The sequence below is a fragment of the Anas platyrhynchos genome, chromosome 3 (assembly GCF_047663525.1).
Source record: "Anas platyrhynchos isolate ZD024472 breed Pekin duck chromosome 3, IASCAAS_PekinDuck_T2T, whole genome shotgun sequence".
In the NCBI taxonomy this organism is placed as follows: domain Eukaryota; kingdom Metazoa; phylum Chordata; class Aves; order Anseriformes; family Anatidae; genus Anas; species Anas platyrhynchos.
The window spans coordinates 20,242,833-20,264,367 of NC_092589.1; the positions used below are offsets into that span (position 1 = coordinate 20,242,833).

At 44.2% G+C, this 21,535-nt stretch overlaps 2 protein-coding genes across 4 annotated transcripts in view; one reads left to right on the top strand and one right to left on the bottom strand.

Moving 5' to 3' along the window:
- Positions 1–1,067: 1,067 nt before the first annotated feature.
- Positions 1,068–21,535, bottom strand: part of LOC101789646 (left-right determination factor 2) — a 59,347-nt gene continuing 38,879 nt past the window's right edge. Inside the window, exons 3-6 of one of the 2 annotated variants that reach the window (XM_013094953.5) lie at positions 5,284–5,614; positions 4,211–4,454; positions 3,213–3,452; positions 1,068–3,046 (exon numbers count right to left, since the gene is read on the bottom strand). In XM_013094953.5, coding sequence (XP_012950407.1) covers positions 2,707–3,046; positions 3,213–3,452; positions 4,211–4,454; positions 5,284–5,548 — 1,089 coding nt within the window. In that variant the 5' untranslated portion in view covers positions 5,549–5,614 and the 3' untranslated portion in view covers positions 1,068–2,706. Of the gene's footprint in view, positions 3,047–3,212; positions 3,453–4,210; positions 4,455–5,283; positions 8,085–21,535 lie in introns of those variants that run through there. The other variant, XM_072035497.1, reaches the window with a different exon arrangement.
- Positions 20,556–21,535, top strand: part of TMEM63A (transmembrane protein 63A) — a 28,340-nt gene continuing 27,360 nt past the window's right edge. For both annotated transcript variants that reach the window (XM_072035496.1, XM_027453692.3), the window contains exons 1-2: positions 20,556–20,708; positions 21,216–21,337. The gene's annotated coding sequence lies outside the window, so the exon portion shown is untranslated. The remainder of the gene's footprint in view (positions 20,709–21,215; positions 21,338–21,535) is intronic.

Sequence of the window (21,535 nt, forward strand, 5' to 3'; positions counted from 1 at the left end):
GAAGCCAGCTGGGGTTACTCAGAAGAATCACATGCTGTGTGTCTTATGATGCATCAGTACTGTGCTTGTGGTATTTGGGTGTGATGGTGGGGGTGACGGGGTTGGTGCCTCCAGCCTGCCTGGCCCCATGGCATGTGATTTCTCCCAGGTTTGGGGTGGATGCCCCGGGTCCAGCTGATGGCTGGAGGGATACCAGGGTTAATGCTTTTCCTCCGCATGCAGACACCAGTTCAAACACTGTCCTCCCCAGGAGCCGCAGTGTGCAGATATATTGGCTGCTTTGTTCCTCACAGTTATATCTGAGCTGGCTGTGCCCTGTCCCAGCTGGGTGGGGAGGAACCAGGACTGAATGTTCACTGAGACAGACACCCTATAACCATGAGGAGAAAATGGCTGAGACCAAACTGGCTCCTCCGATTCAGATCCAAGTCACCCTTGGTGCTACGTGCCCGGTGCTGGCACTGGTGAATCCATGCTCCTGCCATTTTTACTCCCCTTAAAGCTATCATTTGTTTGCTTTGCTTTGTTACAAGTGTTTACAGAAGTGAAAGGTGCCAGCCCACCTACAGGCCGAGGGGGAGGCCTGTATGGCTGTGTGTCCTCGGAGCTGGCCTCGTGCAGGGTGGCAGGGACGCCCGACACCTTGGCCTCCATGGGGGACAGCCTGATGCCGCTGCTGAGTCCTGCAGGCCCCAGTCCCCACAGAATCACAGGGTGGCTGAGGTGGGAAGCCACCCCTGGAGGCCGCGTTGTCTACCCCTCCTGCTCAAGCAGGGTCACCCAGAGCAGGCTGCCCTGGAACATGTTTTTGAATATGAGTATCTCCAAGGAAAGAGACTCCACAAACTTCTGGGGCAAGATTCACCTTTTCTGTGGCCCCTGGGCTCCCTGTCCAGCCAAACTCATGTAGGAGTCCTCCCACCAGCAGTGGGCTCAGCCAGCACCTTGATTTGTTCAGCCTAGAGAAGAAGAGACAGAGGTGGCCTCATTGCAGCCTACAGCTTCCTCACAACCGGGAGCAGAGAGGTAGGTGTTGGTCTCTTTGGTGACCCCAGAGAGAAGAGATCTACACCTACCTCTCTCTCTCTGGTGACCCCAGAGAGAAAACCTCTTCTCTCTGGTGACCGCTCTGGTGTCACCAGACCTGAGGGAATGGCATGGAGCTGTGTCAGTAGAGGTTCAGGCTGGATATTAAAAGGTCCTTCACTAAGAGGGTGGTCAGGAACTAGAAGAGGCTCCCAAGGGAAGTGGTCACAGCACCAAACCCAACAGCATTCAAGAAGAATTTGGACAACACTTTCAGACATGTGGTTTGACTTTGGGGTAGACCTGTGTGGAGCCAGGAGTTGGACTCGATGATCCTTGTGAGTCCTTTCGAACTTGGGATATTCTGTGACTCTATGTTTTATACAGCTCAAAAAAAAAAAAAAAAAATTATGCCACATTATCACTGTCGTTCTCTGGGAGATGTGCTACTGAGGTGCCCATGAGGAAGGGCCAGGACTAATGCACTTCACCAGGGGACAGGAGAGGTGGGAGGCAGCCTATCTCATCCAGGACTATAGTTACAGGACTATAGGCTTACCTTGCTGCCTGCCCACCCTGAGGGTGCACTGCTGCAGCTCACACAGAGAGCGTCATCGCTTGCCTCTCAGATGAGTTTCTGGAATTTCTCCTCATAAAAGTACTAGCTTATACCCTGCAGAAGCATGGGGAGCGGTGGCGGTGGTGTATTCTCCACAGCAGCTCAGCCCTGTGCCTGCCTGCATGGGCAGATAATCTTATCATGAGCAGGCAGAGACACACATGTAAGCGGGCTGTTACCGGGTGCATGTTTGTAGGAACTGGACAGTGGGATACATTCAGAAATATCACTGATTTTTTTCCTCTGCTTTCACACCTAGGAATAATTATATGCAAACAAATGGATATTGTAATAATAATACTTTATTGTTTTCTTGTTGTTGAAAGCAATTATGACTAGAAAAATAGCCCTTAATTGAAAAAAAAAATGTAATACACAATCAGAAAAACAAGGGCCTGATTCTACAAACTGCTACTCGTGCAAGCAAAACATAGTCATGGTTTGTAACATGCCTATTGACATCAGGACTCTAAATTCTGCCTAAAACTGTGCCAAGCCATAAGTACAGGGATGAAAAATATTACCCTTTGAGTTCTGGACAATATCATATGTACATTTATATATAAGTATACATACATACAATATATATGCACATATATATAAATTCCTTTGAGCTCTGGACAATATTCCATGTACATATATGTATGTATGTAGGCAATATGTATATATACAATATGCATGTATACAATACATATGTTTGTATACTACATATATGCATGTGTGTGATACCTGTGTATATTGTGTGTATACAATATATACATGTAAGTGCTTCTGCTCTGTAATCCACAATAAACGTGACTTGGACAAACAAGGACCAAAATTTACAGAGCGCTGGAGGCTGAGGAACTGAAAGTCAAACCCAGGTGTGACTTCTGCACCTGGCAGCGATCATTGTCCTTGCCTTTTGCCTGCAGCTGTGTGCAGTACCCTGGGTTGGGGACTGAAATAACCTGGAAGCAGCTCCACCAAATCCAGCGAGGTGTAAGTCACATAGGTTTGGGTGAGGATGGATGCTCCTCTGAGCCCACAAGTGTCACAAGTCCTGTCCATCCATCTGTCCCTCACACCAGCGCCGCACCATTTGCCATGCAGCTGCACTTCTCGATGATCATGTTGGGAAACTCAGCTGCCTCAATCTCGGTGCGGTTGCCCCTCCTGACCAGGTACATGACAGGGAGCGAGGAGGTCTCGGCCACAGCACAGGCACGTCCCCCAGCCCCCAAGTGCTGCAGGGACCTGGGGGGCTGCAGGCAGCCCCCCTGGCACCGGTAAGCCTGGTACCCAGCTGGCTCAATGACCCAGTACTGTGTCCAGGAGAGCTCACGGAAGCTGATGTAGTGCTTCTGACGGCAGCAGGTGGACTTCCCTGTCACCATGCCATCCTTGCAGTCCCCGGGGCCCCTGTGTGTGAAACAAGAAACAACAGGAAATCAGGAAGGCTGAGGGCAGAGGCTGGCCCTGAGCCATGATGCTTGGACCATGCTCAGGTTTGCTTTGAAAATTCAGGCAACAAAGTGAGTATGGTAACTCAGGGTCAAGGTTGCATGGATTTCAGTTTCATACTCACCCGTAGTCTTCCAAGTCGAGGGTATAAACCACCAGCTCAGGCTTGCCCATGGCTTTGTCCCTGGGGTCCTGCGAGGTGAAGCGCACTGCTTTGGCCACCTCCGAGGCGTAACTGCCTACTCGCTCCCCCTCGATCCAGACCTGCAGGACCATGGGCTCCTGCCTCTTGTTTCGCAGCCAGTAGTGCACGGCCTGTGTCACGTCAAAGTTCTTCCAGCCCGACTCTCGCACTGGAACCAGCCTGCCCGTCAGAGAAAAGCCCGTCAGATAAAGCCTGGGCTCGTGGTGCTGTTGTTGCCACCGAGTAATTTGCTCCCTGTGCATTGCCATGTGCCTCAGCTGCATGACAACTCTTACTGAGCAGCTCTGGGCAAGCACCCACAGCAATTAACTAAAAGAAGCACACAAATAATGCAAGTCTAGCAGACACTGAAGGGAAAAATAAAAACCCTTGTGTGTGCTTGTGCTAAGGTATTGATACAAGCAGTACAGGGTTATATGCAGCATCAGTGCTTGTGACAGCAGCCTGGTAAACTTAACTACTCCCACCTGCACCTCTCCTAGCTGTATTAGGGCCACAAGTCCCTGCCCACCCAAAAAGTTGGTTTGATGTCTAATTCTGCCTTCAAGGGTTGTAAAGTTTTCAGAAGCCTTCGGCTGCAGAAACAGATGCTTTTTGCATAATTTACTTATTGAAAGCAGCTAATGAGGTGGCCAATGGAAAGACTATCAGCAGCCAGTAACCCCTGAGAGTTAGACTGAGAGGTAAGCAAGTCAGATGGAGACTGTCAGAAGGGAAGACCATCATCTGACACAGAAATGCTTCACTTTAATGCATTATTACATATTGCAGGATTAACTTAATATCTGCTTTTATCAGCTTGTTCTAGCATTAGAGGCCACACAGCCCAGTTCTACAGATGTACCCAGACTGGACAGACCAGAGGCACACCCAGTGGCACCTGTCCCCATCCCGGGGACTGGCACCCCATAACCTACCGGGAGTCAATGAGGGAGGTCCTGTTGGTGCCATCACGCTGCCGCTGCACCCAGTAGACACTGACTCTGGCGTTGGAGACAGGCCTGTGAGACTGCTTCGCAGGCAGGTTTGCCCTGTCCAAGGGCTTCTTGAAAAGTTTCAGCTCAGCCATTGTCACCTCGCTGTTTATCGGTATTCTCCCCTCCATGTCAAAGACGAGGTTCTGGCGTGTGGGGTCAGGATAGAGGACGTCTCCCCCAATGTCTGCACACATTTTGGACAAAAAAAGACAGTGTGTCATTGCCATCCTCTGTACCTCATCCGCAATTATCATCACAACACACTCCTTGCATGCTCCCAAAATGATCCCTTGTGGCAGAGACAGCCACTAAACACACCTTTTCTAATGTGCACTTGAATCAAGGTCTTGCCACCGCCCTAATTCTTCTTCTGCAACTTGGTGACAATGGAAAGAAATCTATATAATTCACCCCTAAATGGAGCAAACACCAAAAGGTGTGCATCCCTTTGTGCCAACACTGTGTGTGAAAGCAGGAAACTGCACAAATTGCGATGAAAAAGTGTCTTCCTTTGCTGCCCAGGATGCTATGTGTGTCTATTAAAAGTAAAGCAAGCTTGCAGCATCCTTGCACAGACTCTGTTGTGTCTGCACAGCAGATTTCCTTGTGGATAATTTTCCCAAGCAAAATGAAAGGACCAGGGTGAGTGAAATATCCTCAAAAAACATATCACACCTGTTCCTACATGAATGAGAAGAGGACTTTCTGAAGGACTTTTTGACTAAAAAACTGCAAGGTTTGCACTTTCTACTAACTAACTATTTAGTTATTTATTTATTTATTAATTCATCTTCCCCAAATGCTTCCTGAGCACTAGGACTACTTTTCTCTCACGTGCCAGCAGCAGTCTGCCCTTTGCCAGGACCGTGGGGTCCCCTCTTCAGCTGTGACGAGCCGCTGACACGTGTTAATCTTTACGCTGCTGCTACACACATGCTTTCCACCCTACTCCTCTTCAAAGCCAGACCCCAACCTCATTCCCCCGTGGGTTTGCCCGCGTGCAGGGACATTACCTGCATTGCCAGGGATTCCCCGGAGGATGCTGCCCAGGCTCGGCGAGGCACGGCGCTTCACCCTGTGGCGCTTCAGCATGGAGATATATTTGTTCCTCACGTGCTCTGGGATGACCAGGTCCACCAGGTCTCTCTTGTGAAGCTTAGGGACCTCGGAGAGCCCCAGCTGCTTCAGCAGCACCTCCTTGAACTCTTCCTGGGTGAAGGCACAGACTGTGGTGGCCAGGCAGAGCGTGCAGAGCATCTGGGCAAAGCTCGGCTCCATCCTCCTCCGGCAGCGGCCCCGCAAGGAAGAGCAGGGATGTCACTGGGGCTGCGGAGCGCTCGCAGGCTGCTGGGGCAGGACAGAGGTTTTATAGCCAGCCTCGTCCCACTGGCACAACAAATTCCACAAGTGGGGATGAAGCAGAGGACTTGAAAGGATCGCCCCCCCGCCCCTTGATAGACACATGCCAGTTTAACACCTTCGCGTACCGCCAAGCCGATACAAGAAGGTTTAGGGGAGCAACGAGATTCCTTCACGGGGAAGAAATTTCCCTGCTTTTTTAACTCCCTGTGAAGTTCTGCCCCAAAGTCCCCTGAGCAAGCAGGGTCTCCTGTTTGGTCTGGGTCAGACAGAAAATACATCTGTACTATACATTTGTATTAATACATAGTACTACATTGCTGTCAGTGCTGCACCATACAACTCTTAAAGGAAGCCTTGATCTTTACCCTTGTAGAGTTGTTAACTAAAATGGCCAATATCCGTCAGGAGAATAAAGCTACATCTGAATGTCCACCTTTATGGCAGACATTAAATAAAATATATATATATTTTTTTGGAGGTGGAGGGCTTTGATCTCTGACTATATGTATCAAGCATATGAATCACAGCATCACATCATGGTGGTTGAATGGTTTATGGTCTTTTGCACTGCCTCTGAATCACAGGAGGTGGAAGATGTACAGGGCTGGTGTTTTGCTAAAATGTTCAGTCACTCTTTATGGATTCCCGAGTGCTTAATTATATGTGTGCTTAAAAGAAGATGGCTTTATATACAGGCATATAATCCCTCAGTGAAGGTGAGAAACCACACTGCTTCTCCAGAACACAGGTAACAAGTGTTGGTGTTTGAGTGCCATCAATAACCACAACGGAGAGCTGTCTCTAGAGAGCAAAGCTGAAGCGGAGGCTGGATTGCAGGGGCTGCTAGTTCTTCTAGAAGTCAATCTTTAAACTTGGAGCTCACATCCTCTGCTTCCTTGGCCTTTGCTGACATAAAATGAAGGAATCAATTTTTGAAACCAATCCCAGGAGAAGGGAATTGAAAAAGCAGAACCCGATCGATGAAAGTCTTAAGGAGCACAGCATTAGGGGCAGATTCTCATCCTCTCCCGCAGAAACAAGCAACTGAACTTGTACAAAAGCACCCTGGAGCAGTTCATCTCTCCTTCAGGCAAGAGTGAGCCAAGGCAGCCTGCTTGGGGCATGGAGGAAGGCAGCAGAGCCTGCAGAGAGAGCGTGGCCAGCCACCTCTGGTTAGGCTGCTTTGCCTCTGGAGCCTCTTAAAGAAATTGCCTCCCTAAATATGATGAAGTCTCCACTAGATGTTAACGGGGCACCTTCTTGGGTTCAACTGAATTCTAATGTGACTATAAACGCATCGATTGTGCATGGCCCACAGCAGTGTCTGCTTTAATTCTTTGTTTAGCATCTTTCTCAGAACAAATTATTATTTTCTGTGATATTATTTCAGTCCCAAGGCACTAAAAGCAGTGAAAATTACCCACTTCGTTTGACCATCAGCTCTAACTCATGTCAGAAACTTCCGCTCTTGCAAATAAGAGGAGGGAAGTTTTTTTTTGCTGGCATCTCTGTGACTCTCTTAGCCCCGTGGGAAGGCCCTGCCTGCCCTGCTGTCCCCTCCAGCTGCATCTCCAGCTACGTGGCACGTCCCTGACTGGCACACTGTTATGCTGGTACATGTTGATGTTGTGAGGGTCACCTGCTGCGAAAAATTACAGCTCATGCATTCGTAGTGGTCTCTCTTTAAACATGTCATAAGGCCTAATCCTGTAAACCTCTGTCCAGTTAGTCTTTATTTCTGGATCTGGATGAGACTTCTCCTGTGGCTGATGTCTGAGCTGCCAGGATGAAATCCCTTCCCTGTCTAATGTTTATTGGATGGTGATTTATGGACTTCACACGTAAAATAAAATTTTTGGAACAAATAGTTGAGGCTCAGCTAGGAATCAAACAGAGGATGTGGATTGCAGACTTTTCACAGGAGAGTGATTATCCGGTCCAATTGGTGGATTTGCCATTCTGCCTTTGTCATGCAAACAAGAAAAGTCAGGAATTTTATAGTAGCTCTATTTGTGTAATGTGTATTAGAATCTCCACGGTGCATTCAAGGAATCAGAGTATTTAGAGGGGCTGTAGGGCACCAAGTCCCAGGAACTTAACAGTTTTAATGAAAGCCAGGACCTGTTGAAGGGAGAACCTCTATATTTAAGCTTTAAATGTAGTTTTGAACAGTTCTCCAATATATTTTCTGGGCATATCTATGCAGTGATTTTGGTAAATAAATCTAATGGCTTAAAAGAGAAAGTGTGAAAGGCTTAGCATAATTACACAGCTGTTATCCTGGGACACAGGAACATTTCAAACACATTTTCAGTGTGCCAGTGAGGATCTGAATCCTTAATTTTTCAAGATCTGAATTTGCATGGGCATAATTATTTTGTATTACAGTTGGGCCCATAGTAGAATGGCCTTTGCTTGAGTGATGTGAAAGGCCACAGTTCTTGTGTGCTCCAAGGAATGCCTTGATTAGTTCAACAGGCTTTTTATATAGAGATGTGAACACATCTCTACACTGATTTACTGATTTTGGCCTGTTTTTTTTTTTTTTTTTTTTTTTTTTTCTCTTAAAGTCTTTGTCTTTTGAGTCTAGAAGTATGAAGATAAATATAAAAGTGTTAAGATGCAGGTGTGAGCTTGCCAAATTAAAGAATAATTCAAGTAGAGGTTCTGTTTCTGACTTATTCAGTCTTAAGTCCCTCTTGGTGCAAGCACAGCTGTGGGATGGCAATGCATCCCCTGCCAGGGAGGCAGCCCTGGGTTTTGATGTTGCCTTTATTCAAGGAGAGGAGGGCAGTGGATGCCTCGCTCCCCTCTGTGTGGCTTCAGGACGGCTCAGTTTGGTCTTGGTAGGACAGTTGCAGCCCTTCTGCACAAGATCTGCTTAACGACCCAGATGGGAACTGCAGCTTCTTGTTTGGAGGATTTGCTTTCAGCTGTGTCAGCAAGTTGTTGTGGGACATGACCCAGCTATTCCTTAGATTGGCAAATATTGGTTCCTGTTCTCAAAAATGGAAAAATAAAAAAAAAAAAAAAGAAGAAGAAGAAAAAAAAAAGTGGTAAGCCCTAAATCAATTTCCTTTCTTCCTCAGAAGCAAGACCTTTGAGAAATTTGAGAAATTCCTCTACCGCAAAAAGGGAGTGAGCAGGCCAGAGGGTCATTATCTTATTTGTCTGCCACTTTAAACCCAAACACCACCAACCACAGGCCTGGTCTAGAAATTCTCTGACCTGTGTAATGCTTGTTCTTTGAAAATGGCATGTATCTGCTGAAAGATACTGGTAAACTGTCTGCCCGGGATAGTGGCTTTCTCCTTTTTCTGATCTTTCATTAGGGCAGGGATAGCTTGCACAGTGCAAATAGCTAGAAGAACAGCACCCAGGGCCAGTACAGCTCACTGGAGTCTGCATGAGTGCTCCCCGCAGCATCATCCTGCTCTGCAAAATCTGGCACAGAAAAATTTCCTAAGATAGTTTAACAATGAGAACTGCAGTCGTGCACCCGGGGAAGAACCCCAGGCACCAGGATATGCTGGTCCTGACACCAGGCATGGGGCCCTCAGCACAAGAAGCACATGGAAATATTAGAATGAGTCCAGAGGAGGGCCACAAAGATGCTCAAGGAGCTGGAGCACCTCTCCTACAAAAACAGGCTGAGGGAGTTGGGGTTGTTCAGCATGGAGAAAAGAAGGCTCTGAGGAGACCTTACAGCACCAGAGAGTTTGTGGAGTCTCTGGATGTGGTCCTGGGCAACCTGCTCTGGTGTCCTTGCTTGGGGAGTGGTGGTGGTGGTGGACCAGATGACCTTTAGGTGTTCCCTTCCCAACCTCAGCCATTGTGTGATTCTGTGATATGGCCTGATGGCACCAAACAGCTTTCATCTGGCTTCCAGTGGCAGCCTGAAAACAGCAGAGCTGCTCGATGCAGAGGGTTGTTCTGCACTAGAATTACTTTTCAGATTCTGATTTAATCTACAAACTCATCCATATTAATTTTTGTGCCAAAAGGCTTTGTGCTAGATCAGGTGTCGTTTGACTTACCATGCAATTCCATGTGTCCCCAGCCCCCACCACTCCCCTCATAGTGAGTATAAAATCATAAAATCATAAAATAAGCAGTTATGGCAGCATTGCAAGCTCTGACTAGCACAACTCTGGGAAACACAACACAGAGTCTGACGGCTGACCTGAGCCATGGTTACTGTGACCTGGCAGCACCCAGATCTCACAGCAGACACAGCAACCACAGCCTCAGTGCCCAGCATCTGCTCTGCCTGCCAGTTTCCATGGTGAGTTTTGTGGTGCATCGTTTGCTTGAGCTACACAGGAATCATCCAGTTCATTGAATCTAGGTGAGGACGTGAGTCTGCTCATGGGGAAGAATTGCTTTTTCTTACCACCAGCCTAGGCCAGGCTGCATTGGCTGCCTCCAACCAAAATGCCTTGCAATGCCCTGTTGGGTTCCCTCTCACAAATGATGGTGGTGAAGCCCCAGACAATAACGGGTGGGATGTTCCCTTATGCCAGGAGTGCATTTATCTCACAACATATCCCGTACAGTAAATGCCCTGTTTCATTTGAGACAGGTTGCAAACCTGGTTCTTATCTTGAGTTCGTTTATGTATTCCTGTAACTTTGGTGATATATGACTTCGATTGCAGATTCACAACACACCTTCCTTAAGCAGCCTTCTGCTTTTACTTATGGGCTTGATCTGCCCAAATGGCCCAGACAAAAGGACATCTGTTAGGAGAGGAATGGATAAAATGTCCAAAGTCCCACCATGTCCTTGCTCAGCTGATATCAGCTGGCTTGCTCTCAGGGTTTGTGTTGGCAGCATTTGCAAAGTGCCAGTGTTCTGGCAGAAAAGAGCGCTCTGAGAATTATCTTTTTTTTTTTTTTTTTTTTTTTTTTCCCTACAGAAAAGCCAACACAACTGTTTAAATACAGCTTTTTCTGTCCCTTCAGCAGTCTCCTCCCCGCTGCCCTCATCTATGCTTTGTTTGTAGCTGGGGCAGCAGGATTTGTGACCACTCGACAGCAGCTACAAAATGAAAAACAGTGAAATTCAGCAAATACTGTTGAATTAGATAAATAAGCATATGTCTGTAACTTGTTTTCTTTACACCACCATATACATTATTGAGGAATGTCCCCAAAGCTGAGAAATAGCTGTATTTTGTAGGAGCACCACTTAATTTTCTAATAAAGGAATATTTATCCGATGAGTTAATTTTTTCCCCCTCCTCAGAGTTGTGTGTTTACACTGTCAAAGCTGATCACCTGTTTTAATTTAAGGGTATGTTTTTGCTGACTTGTTGATGCAAGTGAGAATCCACCTCTGGACTAGGATGGAGAAGCTCTGAGAGGGAGCGGAGCTGTGCTAGCCTGCTGCTGATACTGCTGCCTTTATAACACCCTCGCCTGCACAACCCGCTTCATTCCCATACAGCCAAGTGCTCCTGGTGAGACCCACACAGAGAGCATTCATGTCCTGAAGCATGTTCTGCATCCCTTGTAATCCTGTGCTAAGTCTTGTAGCAAGCAGCCTTCCCGTTCGTTAGAAACACACGTGTTTTCCTGTCACACGAATAGACTTGGAGTGCTATTAATATTGCATCTCTGGCAGTGAGTAGCCCGGCTTCATTACACATTGTATTTCCTTTAGTTAATTTTTAGTCTTATAACTTTTGCTTCACTGAATGCCTTTCCCTCTTGTGCTGTGAAGAGAAAGCTAATAACTTGTTCCCCACTCAGAGAAAGAGTAACGCTGTATTCCAGGAGCCAAACTTTATTACCAGGAGAAGCTGCAAAAGAAAAATGATGAACTACATGTTAACGCAAATTGAATAATTTGCATTACTAACTTTGCTGGAAGATGTTTTTTTTCTCTGTAGGCCAAAAATAAACATGAAAGGCCAAGAGAAGTGAGATCAAAAATGAACCTCTTCCACTATGTGCTGCGAGCTGTCATGCAAAATAGTCATTTGCTAGTTTAGTGCAAAAAAGAAAAAGGCTACTCCCTGCATGAAAAAAAAAAAAAAAAAAAAAAACATAAAAAACAGTGCAAGATTGTAGAAGACAAAATTAGACCATAGTACACACAGAGAGGACAAATTGAACTGATAATTACTTTAGACTTCACTCATTTGGTACATCTGATACGTTGTGGAGTAACTGCTCAAAGGCTTCCTTCCATTAGTCCTCAGTAAAATTCATACTTGCTCAGTGAAATATATATTTGCTAAGGCACCGTCCAATTTAATGTTAAATTAACATTATCTTGTTAATGACTTAAATTAACTTGGACTGTGTCTTAGCAAGCATATTGGTTAAAAAGAGGTATCTGTGACAGCAAGAAATTGAGCTAAGCTACTTGTAGATTTGTTTTCTGTCTCTAACATCTGCTGCTGAAGCAAAGTTGGGGCTGTGGCACTCAGCAGGTTTTACACCGTGGAACCTAGATGGATTCAGTTTCAAAATAATCACTTGCACATGGCTTTTTTCCTTGATGTTTACAGCACATTAGCTCTGTGATCAAAAGGATGATAAAGTGGAATTCAGAATGGGTCCAGCAGCACCACCAGACCCGGGTGAGCTGGTGGGAAGTCTGAGGGGTTTTTGGTAGAGTCAGGAGGTTCAAGAAGAACAAAACAATACAAAATGATGATAGGGATCAGACTGTAATCCCTCATCTTGATCCTTAACGTTAATTCTTTTAAAACAGAAAAGGACAGACTTTATTTGCTGTAAACTTTGCATCATGCAGCACTGTTTCTTTCTCTTCAGAGAGTTCTGCCATCTCTTCTGAGAATGGCCTCAAAGGACTTTAGAGTATTCTAAATGCATTTAAAAAGATTTTATATCTGTTAAAAAATTTCAAGAGGTTAACATTAACTCATTCTACCCTTCTGTCTAGATTGTGTACCTCAGTACATCTTTGACAATCATATAACAACTAATATTAAAATAGCCCCCCAAACTTCTTTTGCCTTCAAACAGTGCTGCAATGTTCTGAAAGGAGGGTGTGCAGGTCAAATGCCTCTACTGAAGCAGTTACTACAAAGCTGTTTTCACTTAAGTACTTATTGTTGTTACAGTGTTTTTTAAACTATTTTCTGTATGTTATTACTTTTTAATAAAAAAGACTTCAGTATGAAAGAACTGGAGAAAATACAGTTCTTTAAGTTTTTGACTCCAAAACAGAACACAAAGGGGTATTTTACTTCAAGTCAGAGGTTAAATTATGTAATTTCCTGCCATGTACCCATATCTATGTAAACAAAGGGTATAAAGTCTTGGATTTAACATTGCCCTTGTAAAGAGTAAAATAAAGTTGTGTGACCTGACTAGTTTTAATCCTTTTAGCATTTATACTACAGGACCCTGGGAGATGCATTGTGTTCGTTTGATTTTAAAAGGGAATCTAGCCACACTTGGCCACATCACTTGAAGCGTGAAACACAAACTTCAGGTTTTTGTTTTTTTCTTACCTAACCATTTGCTTACTTAAATGCATTAATCCAGGTATGGCCAACGTTTACACATAGCAATCAAATGCATTTCTGAACCTTAATTTTAGATTCAACACAAGATTTTGTAGGAAACGCCACACACTCAAACCTCATATCTGTAAGCTTTCCAGGCTGAATAACAGTAAAGATGTGGTGACTAAAATTTGCTCTATTTATGCAGCATGGCTGTTGGTTTCAGCATCACCAGTATTGAAACCAGAGTTTTCCAACAAATCACACGTGTGGAAAAGTTTTTCAAAGGCACAGAAAGGAACTCAAGGCCATCTTTCATTGATTTGAGCAAAACTGGGGTGATTGTCTCTCTTTGCTTTGATTTGAAAAGAGATGGAGGAATATTTTACCTCCGTGACAGCAGAACTAGAAATAAAGTACTACAAGCAGAGCAGAGACGTAGGTAACCTGGAATTCATTTGAAGTACTTACTCAGTTTGACCAGATCAGTTACAACACCTCAACAACAGACGAGAAGAAAATGGTGTTTTCAATAAAGTTCAGGTTCTGCAAGTCCAGTGTAGGGAATTTGAAAATCATGTTGTGCAGCAGATTTGGAAGACTGGCTCCCCAAACTCTGGAAATTGCATTGCGTGGTTTGTTCTCAATCCCTTGTGATATGAAAGCTTACCTCTGGACTTCACTGTATTCCCAGGCTGGAAGACTCTTAAATGTATGCTGTCCTTAATAAGCAAAGGCTCAGATGCATAATGGAACATGAAAATATGTTATTGCCTTGGTGTGCCTTTGCAACTGGTCCAGAAACCACAATAGTTACAGAACACAGTTGTCTTGTTTCCTAAGAAAAGTGGATGGGAACTGGTTTCTTAACAATATTTCGTGTCCTCAGAGAAATGTTCTCACTCTGATAATTTGAATAATAAGTTCAAGGTCTTAGTCTGACATACAGAATCCTTTTACTTGTTACAGGAACTATGGCGAAAACGAACTACGGCACAAAGGCACTATGATCAACCTGGCCTGCCCTTCCTCAGGGCAGTCGGTCATCTGGGGCCTTAAATCTCAGGTTTGCTCCTCTTGGGGCTCTGAGTGCCACAGTGCCAGCTTGCAGCTACCCTCTCAGCTGTGTCCATACAACTGCATGTGGGGCAGTGCCAGGAACTAAAGCAGAAAGTGTAAAATAAAAGGTGCTGTGAAAGCAGGAATAGCCTGCTCCCCTGCTGCCACGAGGCACGGACCTTCCTCCTGCCCTGGATCCTGTCTTGCACCAGGACCTGCTTTTAACTCCTCCCAAATTAATTCTGATCACTCACCTCATTATAATCTGGTATATAATCTGCACATATAAGCATCTGCTTTACTGGGACTGTGCAGAATGTCAACAGGAAGGGAGAGTTGAAGAGATTTAGGCTCTCCTCCCAGTTCTGTCCCTGAGTCAGTATAATGACCTTGAGCAAATTGCTTTGGCCAATATTTTCAAGTCCCTATTTAGTCACTAAGATAAATAACATGATTTTCAAAGGTACCAGCCAACCACAGCTTCTATCAACAAAATTCTAATCACCAACAGACTAAAACAATTACAGTACATACACTAGTAAAACAAGTGATATAACTCTTGTCAGCTGTTACTGTGTCTTTACAGTGAGGAAAATTCTCCACCGATCCACAGATTACCTGTGTGTTTAAGCCCAGTAGGCAGTGACAAGATGACTTTCCATTTTTACAAGATCAGGAGCACTCTTACTCACAAGAAAATGTTAAAGGTGCCATGTACAGCTGGAAGGGTTGCAAGTGAATACCTTTATACTCTTTGCATATATTTGAGAGGAGAAAGATGGAAAATAAAAAAAAAAAAAAAAATTAGGAGAAAAAAATCATTATAAAAAGGGAGATGTAGGAAAAAATGAATGGGGAGAGGAAATAAACTACTACAGAAAGAGGAAGGAAAGAATGGATAGAGAGTGATGAGAGTGAGAAAGCCAGAAGGTATGGTGATCGTATGTCCAAGAGGTGATGACACACTAAGGACTGTCCTGTATTTAGGCAACTCCTCTGTCTCCCTAGACATGGAGGGGCCATAAGGTACCCTGAAGGACCCCCAACACACCCACGGTGTGGCTTGAGTAGCAGTCATGCACCTGAACTGGTTAGATGCTGTTGCACACCACACAAACTCTACCCAAGCCAGGCCCTGGATGCAGGATCTTTCTGGATGGAAAAAGCCACAGTGCCATTGGTGGTGGCTGTTTGCTGCCGTGACAGCTGTTCACATCCTCCCGCTTAAGGCACTTTGCATTCTGTCACCAGTTTGCCCCAGACACTTGCACCTGACCCCCTGCTTGGGCTCACCAGGATCATCCAGTTGTCATTATTGTCCCCCCGTGCTCACCTGCTGCAGTGTGAATGTGCAAAGGAGCCAAGCCACTGCCACACTGCAAAGTGCAACAGGGACTTTCTGTGCTCTTTGCAAAATGAAACTCTGAAATTAACAAATCACACCTAATGGCTGAGTCACACATATCCACAGAGATAATTATTGGTGCAAACTGCCAGGTGTTACACTGTGCTATAAAGCGTAACTCTTAGTTTGGCTGCTTCTGATCTGCTTTGAGCTACCCTGAGATGAAAATAAAGTCAAAGCTCTTTGAAATCCTCACAGACTGCACTCAGATTTTTTTTTTCTCCCCATCTTTAAATCCAGGAGTTGGAAGTTTGCACCCAAGGAAAATAAAGACCACACGTTTTAAATGTTCTTTCAAAAATATTGAATCCAGGTTTCTATTTAAATATATTCCTATTTTAAAAATATGATTATTTAAATTATAACAATCTACATTAAGGCTTAAGCTTTTAACATTTAAAAATGTTGTAAATTACATTTATAAATGTTCAAGCAGCATGCTTGATACTGACCCTTGAAGGCAAGCCAAGCCAGCGAGCTAGGCAGGGCCATGATGTCGGCCTTGGAGTTCAGTTTGTAAGGATGAAAGCTGAGGATCTGCATGGACTCTGCAGATGCACTGTGGATGAAGCAGTCCAATCACTTCAGTCTTGCTCCAAGTTGTCAAACTGATTAGTATTTGAAAATAAAAAAAATGGGAAAAGTAGTTTTCTTCTTTTGATCTATTTTGATTAAAAACAGGATTTGAGAGGTTAATCAGCAATAAATTACTTTCAATTCATCTTGGGGATACATGCTCCAGCATATCCTCCTGTCTTGGCCCTCCAATAGTTCAGACTGCAGGATCTCCTGGGGCATTTTGTGGCTCCTGTGCAAGCAATTGCCCAGCTTTCTGCTCAAGGGAAAATACGCTCATATCTATCCAGGTCTCACCCCAGCGCTTTTGCAACAAGAGTTGTTTTGTATGATCAGGACAGCTGTGCAGCACAGAAACAAGGACACCAGACCGCTTTGCTATAAAGCTAACGTATATTGTACCCAGGGACAGCAAAACATTACACGCTGTAAGTGGTTGGTGATATCATCACCAATGATATTATCACGCTGGTGATAAATACACCTGCCGCCTGGTTCACCTAAACCAAACATGTGGCCAGGTGCTGTCCTCTTTGGTGGAAGAGACCAGGATGTGACAGATGGTTTCTCTGCCTCTCTCTCTCCCAGGGAGCTGCCTTAATTATAGCTAGTGCTACACTACCTATGCATTAAATCCTTTCAGACTCTATATACACAAGGTTAATGCATAGATAGACATTACCATAATACGTAAAGTCAGAAAACACTGAAGTCATCCATGTTTCAGGTCTTCTTGTCCTAGTTTTATACCAAAATATGTCACTTCAGCAATGGTCTCATTTCAACACCCTACTAATAAACCTAAAAATTCTGAGTATCAGCAATAGATTCTCCACAGCTGCATCTACCCACAAAACAGAGGTTTGAAATCTCATGCTGAAATCTCACACCAGCGAGTGACGAGGAATTCCATGCATTGCCCTGTGGCAAGGCATGGGCCTGTCTAGCCCAGGCAAGACTAAAGCAAGGTTTGACAGCATTTGCAGCTGAGGTATCAGTACAGAACAGAAGGAACGCTCCCAGGGACTCCTGTTTATACATAACAATGACAATGAAGACAATGATCCCAAAGCACAAAGTAGGAACAATACCTCGCTGTTTAATAAATCACTTTTAAATGCAGAAAACATTGTTATAAGCTTTCTCCCCCCCGCTCCGTGCATTTCTCACATACTTTTCAGAATTGCTGTTTTAGATTGATGTCATTTGTACATTTCAGTACAATTCCAGCTTTCATCCAAATATAACTTGAGAAAGATCATGAGAAAAATATATCATGCTCAACCACGAACAGCAAGGTCTCATGCAGCATGTCCTATCTGATGCAAAATGTGAAAGAAAAATAAGGCAAATTTCTACTACATGTTGCTAGATATATTTGGTTAAATGGTTTGTATAATAGTGAGCTCTCTTGATTAATGAAAATGCATTCAATCCTTAATGCAAGGCTAGTTTTACCTTGAAAATCAATATTGTCTATGAATGAGAAGCAACACTAAGAATTAAAAAGGACAGAGAAAAATGAAGTGTAATTAACAAATTTAAATCTGCACTTGCTGCTTGCTGATTTGTATTATGATTAGAGTTCATGTAAATCTGTCTATCCGTCTAGATTTTTCTATTTGTTTTTATTGCGCACATTTAAATGCTCAGATCTTTCAAAAAGAAATGCCCACACTAAATCCTTTGGTATATTGAGATTTGTAAACAGATTGCTAGATGAAAGCAAAGATTAAAAGGTAGCGATGAGCTGCCAGGCATGAAACCTGAATTAAATCCATTAAGATAGATTTGAATAAGCAAATAAGTAAGGAACAGCAAGCTGAGCTGAAGGTTTTCTTCAGAAGGCAGCAAAAGTAACCACTTCAAGAGCTGCCACACATGGTAAAGCATCAGGCCACCTCATACTCGGTCCAGAGACTATTGATGTTTTGTTGGAAGTTCACCCATTTAGGGAAGTCCTGCTGTGATAAATCAAACCTGAAGTGACAGGTCAGTTCTTCAGCCATAAGGTCATTTAATAAAGTACCTTTGCCTGAGGGTATAACTCAAGTAAGGGAACAGTCCCACACGTAAGTGTAAATACTTCGCACACTTGTTCAACTTAGTGCTAAAGAGCAGTTGAGATGGGTATGGAGCACGCAAAGTACAATAAAGATGGAAGAACTTTAAATTCTGTTGACCTTCTCTGAGGCTGGATTCCATCTGCTCCAGCAACGTAATTAAAAGTTTGCTAACTAATGACAGTATGTGGCTTTTGTCACCAAAAGAACAGACAGTGGTAAACAAACCCTTATTTACAAGAGGTAGAGAGAAGGGAGATGTGACTGCTGCTGAAATTAGAGATAAACAAAATCACACCTCCTAGCTAAAGAGCCTGTCTAGACAGAGGAGGAAAAAAAAAAAAAAAAGACAAAAACTTGATTTATTCTTGTGAGAAAGAGAGGGAAAAATGATTTTGCAGTGAGAAAATCAACCAAATGGATTTTGATCCTGAAAGTATAAGAGCTGCCTGCAAGCATGCACTAAGGCTTCACCTACATGGTATATCTACTCTGCTATAGCCACGTCAGTAAGATTTTATTTCAAAAAGAAAAAAAAAAGTTATAAGTATTCCACTTTTAATTCCTGATTGAAGAATTATTGAATTATTATATAAAAAGTTATTCCAGAAAAGCCAGGATAGAATAATTATTCTAATATACTCGTGCCAAACATCTTTCCCACCAATTTAGCCCTAAGTAGAAGACAATGTGTTTTTAAGCAGAAACCTTTAATGCCATTCAACAATAATGGATGTCTTTATTCCAGCATGAATCTGAGCCACTCTGTTTTAAGTTGAGGACTTTTACGCCATTTTCTAACTACCATAAATGTTCATGGCCAATTTAAAATCACAGGTTATCTGCATTTATCTGCAATTATTCTATCTTAAAATTTCTCTTAGTTATTGCATATAACTGGGACTTTTTCCCTTTTTGCAGCATGAAGAGGTGGAAGGCACTATAATATATGTAGTATATATATATAGTATGTATATATATATAATATACTTACTATACTATATAAATAAAATGGCTGGGAGCAGCATAGTGGGCATTGCATGCAGGGACCTAAAAACACAGAGCTTGAATACAGGCAGAGTTGAAGATGGAGAGGTAATAATGGGACTGCCAACTAGAGGATATGCTGGCTTTTAGGCAGCTCAAATGCTAAAACAAAACAAAACAAAACAAAACAAAACATTTTAAACACAATTTTTTAAAAACATAATTTATTTAAACATAAAAGTTGGAAGATGACTCAGTACTGGCCTGAGATTTTGACTAGTGTAACATGAGATTCCAATGCCTTGATGATTTAGGTGCATCAAATGACTGTTGAGGGAATACTAAAGTTAAGGGTAGAGAAGCAGTGGACAGTGGGGCCTTGCTGCACCACATTTCTAGCCTGTTGGCTAGAAGCAATTCACTTCCATCAAGGAGAGGGTGTCCTTGTAGGTGGCTGGGAATCATTCTCATCTAAGCCCTATCATAGCCACAGTAACTTAAACACCCTAGCTCCACTCTGCTCCGCTCCGCTCCTCTCCTCTCTTCGAATATTTCACAAAACATTCCCATTACTACTACATCTGACTTTCTTTCGGAGCTACCCATCTCAGCATACAGCCTGCTTCACTGCCACCTGTGTGCTCACCCCCTGTATCTGACTGGGATTTCTGACATTCAGTGCCCTGCTTGAAATCCCACCTCTTGTCCTCCTTTTCTGCTAAGAACGAATAAAGTACAAAAAAAAAATCTCTTTGGGGATCTGATTCTTTGGGGAGGCCAAAAATGTGTGTCACGGAGGCACAAAATGGTTTCCTCCCAAACACAGCACTGTAGCTCACATTAACATTAAAACTTGAATATCATGAAGAAGTTACAAAACGTTTTAAGCCTCAGCAGAGATTTTAGTCTTTAGGAACCAGTATAAAATTTTCATGGATATGCCAGGAATGCCTAAAACAGCTGTTGTAAGCCCCTACAGATGTCATTTAAGCACTGTTAGATAAGCAGAAAAGTCATCTTCTAACGTTTTAAAGGCAATTCTATCATATCCTGTTGTTTTTATTTATTTTTTTTTCTCCTAAAGTTTTTTTGATCCTTCTGTCTGGGAACAAACACAGCTCATAGCACAGCTCGGGGCTACTCCCGAGACCAAACCACCCCTTCTGGCTGTGTGCCCGCCTCTCCCAGCGCCACGTATCGCTCGCTGCAGCACCACGGAAGAAAGGGAATCGCGACAGCACGACCAGCTCCCCCCGAGGTACTACAGCGTCCCTTCCCTGAGGGCAGCGCTTTAAAGCTTTGGTAAACACGACAGGAAAGAGGCGGGCGGCAGCGGCTGCCCCGTCATGAGGCAGAAGCCGCCCCGTCCTGTCAGGCAGGGGGGCACCAACCGCCGCCGCGCGCCCATTGCCCGTTGCCTGCGCGGCCCCGCCCGTTGCTGCCGTTGCCCTGGGCGCGCATGCGCGGCCCGGGGGACTTGGAGCTGGGGCTGGGGCGGTGCAGGTAGGAGCGGGGCGGGGGGCGGCCGAGACCCAGGGGTACCGGAGGGGTCCGGCCGCTGCCCTCAGCCCGGCAGGGGGGGCCGGGCAGCCCCGGGGGGAGTCGCTGCTGTCCTGTCCTGTGAGGAGAGGCGTCGCGGGTCCTCCCCGGCCGGCAGCGGGGGGAAGGAGCGGGGTTGGGGGCTGTCTGTGAGGAGATGCAGCATTGCTTTCATGCTAACTAGCGGTCTGGCGTGGCCAAAGTTTGTCAAAAAAAAAAAAAAAAAAAAAAAGACTTGTTCTTCTGTCAGCGCTAGGTTTCAGTCCTTAGAAAGCAAGGGCAGAATTATGGCACGATTAGGTGTGTTTTTTTTCACAGTGCACCTGTCTGCTGAGACAAAACCTACCTCTTAGTAAATTCTGCTTTGGGAGAAGTATTCTCTATAGTGATTTTATTATTGTTATTATTATTTTTGCTCTTCAGAGGGAGACCTTGAGCTTAATCATATTCTTGTTTTGTTTTTGTTTTCAGCGTCCGGAACAGTGCTGCCATGTGTGCTCTTCTTCTAAAGGCATGATATCCTAAAAGTAGCGTTCCTGGACCTGTGATGAGGACCTACAGTCTTTGATTTCAAAGGATAGAGGTTGTCTGGGGTATGCTTTCTTTATGAATTTATCAGTCAGAGTGTGTTCTGTATGAAGCATGCTTTTGTCCCAAGTAGGTAAGGATGATGAAGTTCATAAGACCCAAGAAAAGAAGTGTTTGAAGTGAAAAGTCCCAAAGTACGTGGGCAACTGCCTGCAGTGATTTAAGAAAAAAACAAACCCAAACAAAACCCAAAAAATACTGTT